This window comes from Pagrus pagrus, assembly GCF_965226575.1.
Source record: "Pagrus pagrus genome assembly, chromosome: 20".
Taxonomy (NCBI): domain Eukaryota; kingdom Metazoa; phylum Chordata; class Actinopteri; order Spariformes; family Sparidae; genus Pagrus; species Pagrus pagrus.
The window spans coordinates 18,797,560-18,803,000 of NC_140207.1; the positions used below are offsets into that span (position 1 = coordinate 18,797,560).

The window sequence follows — 5,441 nt, forward strand, 5'->3', positions numbered from 1 at the left end:
TTGACTGTAAAATAATCATAATGATTAAGTTAACAGCACCCTGCGCGAGGTTGAAAACCTAGTGTTCAGTGTATTGTGAATTTATGCCCTGCAGGTAAAGGTGATGTCCTCCATTCGTCGGCCCAAACGTCTGATCATTCGTGGTGATGATGAGCGTGACCACCCCTTTCTGGTGAAGGGTGGGGAGGACCTCCGCCAGGACCAACGCATTGAGCAACTTTTTGCTGTCATGAACATCTTGCTGAGTTATGACGCCGCCTGCACACACAGAGGCTTGCAGCTGCGCACTTATCAAGTCATTCCCATAAACTCAAGGTACTGTGCTTGTTTGTCCATCCATCACTCTGTGCTTCTCGTTAAACTTAATGCATATACTGATGACACAGATTGAGGGTTGAAGTAGAACTACAGTATTGTACATCTAACTTGTTATTTATATTTATTTATATTTTATTATATTTGTGTTGATGGCAGCCGCCAGCAAGTAAGCAATAAAACACAACAGTTTACTGATATACAAAAAATAATGTATAATAATGTTTTTAGATTTATTTATTTTTTTCTTTACATTTTTAGGGATTGGGGCCAATCATTAGACACTCCACTCCATTTGTTGTTGGTCAAATAACTCCAGGGATTTTATGGAGAAACACTGTCTTAATTTACCACTTTCACTGCCTTTACAGAATTGGTCTAATTGAATGGATGGAGAACACCTGTACTCTCAAAGAGTTTGTGTATAGCACAATGACTGAAGAGGAACAGCAGAGGGCAGGACGGTACAGTATACTGTATACATTTAAAAACACCCTTCACTCCATGATAGTATGAAAAGTATTCTTTGCTATTTATTGTTTATATATATATATATATATATTTGAAATCCAATGGGTGGGCAATATACGATGGATATCATTGAGATTTAGATATACAAGAAATACTGTACTGATTTTAGCTTTTCTTGAATTTAAATATATAAACTCTTTACTTAACCTATTCATCACCGTAATAGAATACAAAAACGTACCTCATTATATAGTTTAAGGTTTAGAAAGATATTTTTGATGCACAGTAAATGTCTCAACATAAATTGGCTAACAAAGAGATATTTCTATTTTTCTATTCTGTCTATACATGTAAACGCCAGTGACATTTGAAAAGACATAATCTTTTAGGTGAAGTGGTTAAGTGTCTGTTGATTTTTTACATACATTCTTTGTCTTAAAGATCTCCTGAAGTCTACAATAAGTGGCTGTCAACCACTGCTGGAAATTCAAAAATGTCTGGTGTGCAACTACATGTCCTGGCTTATGAGTAAGTTTCCCGAATGTTCCATTTTTGTTTACTAAAAATACTGTATACTCATATTAAGCTATTTCAGGTGAATTCTGTTGATTGTAATTTACTATTTACCACCTTGTCAATTTTTTCAAGAGTAGGAATTGTCATCAGGGGGAAAATGTTTTAGTTTTAATGGATATTAAATAGCAGACAGCCGTGGGTTACAGCATATTTGTTTTCTTCCAGGAAAGCCAAACGTGCTGACACTGTCAACAACTTTTTGAAAGTGTTGCAGCTTGTGCCCAGCGATCTCCTGAAGTAAGTTGAATCTCCTTATCTGTATTATAAAACTGCTCATGGAGGTTAACACTTGGACTAAACCAATGTCTTCCCTTTTTCAAATTCTAGGAGAGCTTTTCTGAAGATGTGCAACAGTCCTGAGGCCTTTCTCTCCCTGCGCTCCCACTTCATCAGCTCTCATGCCTTGCTGTGCGTGAGCCACTGGATTCTAGGTATTGGAGACCGCCATCTCTCCAACTTCATGATCAACATGGAAACAGGAGGCATGATTGGCATTGACTTTGGTCATGCATTTGGCTCAGCCACACAGGTTAGTCGTTACAGCAGAAGAGACATATCGCTGGCATGTCAAATGTGAACACCACTTTCTTGAAAAAGACACAACTGTCTCTTGTATAAACAATTTTAATCTCTGTGCAATCTTGTTTGTCCTTACAGTTCCTCCCTGTGCCTGAGATCATGCCTTTCCGGCTGACTCAACAGTTTGTGAATCTAATGCAACCCTTGAAGGAGTCGGGTTTGATCCAGAGCGTCATGGTCCACTCCCTCCGGGCTTACAGGGCTGAGCCTGACCTTTTGCTAAACACCATGGATGTGTTCGTCAAGGAGCCCTCACTGGACTGGAAGGTAACCATTGCTCTTGCTACAACCATGTTGAATTGAAAAGACTGAAAGAATGAGATCACACATCCAAGCATCAGATGGCTGGGCTCAGCCTTATAAGACAGAGTGAGGAGCTCAGATATCCGGAGGGAGATCGGACTTGAGCAGCAGCTCCTTTGAATCAAAGAAGCCAGCTGAGCTGGTTTGGTCATTTAATCAGGATCATCCTGGGTGCCTTCCTTTGGAGGTTTTCCGACGCATCCAACTGGTACGGGAACCCAGAGTAGACCCAAAACATGATTGCTTGGGATCCCATCTGGATATTCAGAAAATGGATGGATGAATCTTAACCTTGCGTGCCAGATAGTTTGTTTTTTTTACCAAACTGTCTAGGAAGGGTGCCACTAGAAACTGTTTGGAAAGGGGCAGCACAAAAAAAATACTTGGCAGTTCTTGGTGATTGAACGAACCATCTGTCAATGACTTGCTATCACAGGCTAACATCAACCAATCAGATCAACAAGAGAGGAGTACTGCAAGCAGTGGAGCCCGTTGGTGAATCAAACTCTTACTGAAGTCAATAGGAGTCGAGAAAAAGAATCGAGAAAAGCCTTCAGGGCTGTTCTTTGCTTTTCTTTTAATGAAAAGACCTCTCCAGTCCTGGTATAACAGATGCTTGCAGCATCAAGGTTAACGTTTTGAGGAGCTGCCATTGTTGTTTTCAAACAAACAGTCACTTTTCTCGCTGGTCGCCACACCGAAACCACGCCCATAGCTGCTTGTAGTTCCCAAAGGACAGAGTGGTTGAACACAAGCGCATAGCTTGAAGCCTGGCAAGATGGATTTGCGAGATCATGTGATCTTGCGAGTCCTGCTTCCTGGCCAGGAAGGTCATACATAATTTGGTATTGTTTTATGTCCAGTTCCATTTAAGTTCATGCTTACATGCTATTTGTATAATCTTTGTCTCTTCCCAGTCAAATTAAATTCACTCAATTGTACTTTGCCGTAAGTCATGTTTTTTTCTCTATGAACAGTAAATTAGCTGCAATACAAATTATGCTTCCCTTTTCTATTACACAGAACTTTGAGCTGAAACAACTGAAGAAAAGAGGCACATGGACCGAGGATGTAAACATCAAAGAAATCAACTGGTATCCCTTACAGAAGGTCAACTTTGCCAGAAGAAAACTAGAAGGAGCAAATCCAGCTGCTATAACCAGGTATATCATCAAATCCTAATCTTGCACCGTGGCATGGCTTCCATTGTATAATTTACATTATTACACGGGTCTATTGAATGCTGCTCTCTGATTGGTCCGTCGCTGCGTTCTGCGGTCTGTTATTTCTGTATAATGACCGTCGTCAAGTATAACAGACCGTTGCTAGGGACGGCGCTCTGATCCGCCCTGGCAATAGCAACATAATCAAGACATCACCGCTGTCCAAATCCTCTCTCAGGCCGGCTTTAAAGTGAAAGTGAACGTGAAAACTTTACCGAGCAATCCTTGTCGCTGCTGAATCGTTGTGGGTGATTATTTATTATTTATTTCACTCGTAAGCCGTGTAATAAGCGGGATAATGTATAGTTAGTCAGTTTTTATGTAGAAATAAACCCCTTCAGGTTGTATGGAACCCCTCCGCGCGCCAGGGTTCCATACAACCTGTCGGGGTTTATTTCTCCATAACAACCTCCGAACTATACATTATCCCTTACATATAACACAATTACACAGTGTTACATTGGCTGTCTTCAGAAAGCCCTAATGCTGAGCTACTAACAGTTATAACCAAATAGACAATAGACCTACACAGCCTTCATTCTTCATGTCATTGTTCTCTTTCCTATTATCCAAACAAGGCCTTATTTGAACTCTGCATTTGACTTGTATATAATTAGATGTTGTATTATTTCAGTGAGGAGCTGAGGCTGGGCTTTGAGAAGGAAAAGGCTTTCTCTGGGATGCAGTCTGTGGCCCTGGGGACGAAGGAGCACAACATTCGAGCTAAGCTTCCAACTGCAGGTTTGTCGGTGGAGAAGCAGGTGGACTGTCTGCTTGACCAAGCCATGGACCCAAATGTGCTGGGCAGAGTTTGGGTGGGCTGGGAACCATGGGTGTGATTGTTAGTTTTTCTAAATAGTTATTCAGAACAGCCATTAGTCGTACAGATCCCAATTATGTCAAACATTGTCTCTTTTGTCACTGTGTAAACTAATTCTTATGCTGATCCTTCCATACAATTTGTCACAATGCAATATTATCTCATATTTGACAGAAAATCAATAAAAAAAACTTGTGGGTATTTAACATTGTTAGATTCTTCTGCACATGAACACCATAATGTCGGCCATTTCTTCTTTCTTTCGTACTTCAGTTCTATTTGAAGGGAACCTATTATTGCCATCATTTGTGAATGTCTTGTATTTTCCATTTGAAATAAAAAAAAATGTTAAAGGTGCTGATGTACCAAATATATGATCACTTTGCACAAAATATTTCAGATGATATCACTTGAAATATTACTTGACTTATACAGCCAAGGAAAAGTGACAATAATTTGTGTAGACATTGGTCTACAGATTAAACACTGTCCGCTGAAATGTCAACTGGAATACTGGAAACAAAAGGAAATGAATGTATCATTGTGGTTGTTAATTATGTTGCTAAGAGGCTCAGCTATGGAAAGCTGGTAAAACTACTATACATTTCTGTTGCACTGCTTTAATGATCCATCTGTCAGATAATATACAGTAAATTTGAGGAATATATTTATGTTAAATGCATACTAAATTGTAATAACTGGTGATCCTAACTTTTCAACTAGTGCCATCATCTGGTCAAATTTTCAGTTAGTACAGTTTGTCCCAATATTTGCTATGAGCAAATGTTCCCAATAAAACTAGCTAAAATTAACATGTTGCATATAATAAATACTCCTACCATACTACCATCAGGCATGTTAGCATGCTGATGATGGCACTGAGCTCAAAGCTTTGCAGCCTCACAGAGCTCCTATCATGGCTGTAGACTCTTGGTCTTGTGAATAGACAATAATCAAAAAGTAGGGAAAAAAATCTGTTAAACTCTGGACATCCCATTTCCTGTCACTTTATTATCAGATGTCAAAACATTTTTAAGTATTTAAAGCATGATTGAAATATTCATGTCTTTATGAATTTTTTATGTAGTTGAAGTGATGTTAAGAAAATGTATCAGACCACTGAAATCGATTCCATAGATGCAAGAACTTGTCCA

The 5,441-nt window shown here is 39.3% G+C and overlaps 1 protein-coding gene across 1 annotated transcript in view; it reads left to right on the top strand.

The window, feature by feature from the left end:
* prkdc (protein kinase, DNA-activated, catalytic subunit) overlaps positions 1–4,643 on the top strand; it is a 40,432-nt gene extending 35,789 nt beyond the window's left edge. Inside the window, exons 79-86 of the mRNA XM_084340159.1 lie at positions 95–315; positions 687–779; positions 1,228–1,314; positions 1,528–1,599; positions 1,690–1,891; positions 2,020–2,208; positions 3,268–3,407; positions 4,102–4,643. Of these exons, the coding sequence (XP_084196285.1) occupies positions 95–315; positions 687–779; positions 1,228–1,314; positions 1,528–1,599; positions 1,690–1,891; positions 2,020–2,208; positions 3,268–3,407; positions 4,102–4,306 (1,209 nt within the window). The 3' untranslated portion in view covers positions 4,307–4,643. The remainder of the gene's footprint in view (positions 1–94; positions 316–686; positions 780–1,227; positions 1,315–1,527; positions 1,600–1,689; positions 1,892–2,019; positions 2,209–3,267; positions 3,408–4,101) is intronic.
* Positions 4,644–5,441: the final 798 nt, after the last annotated feature.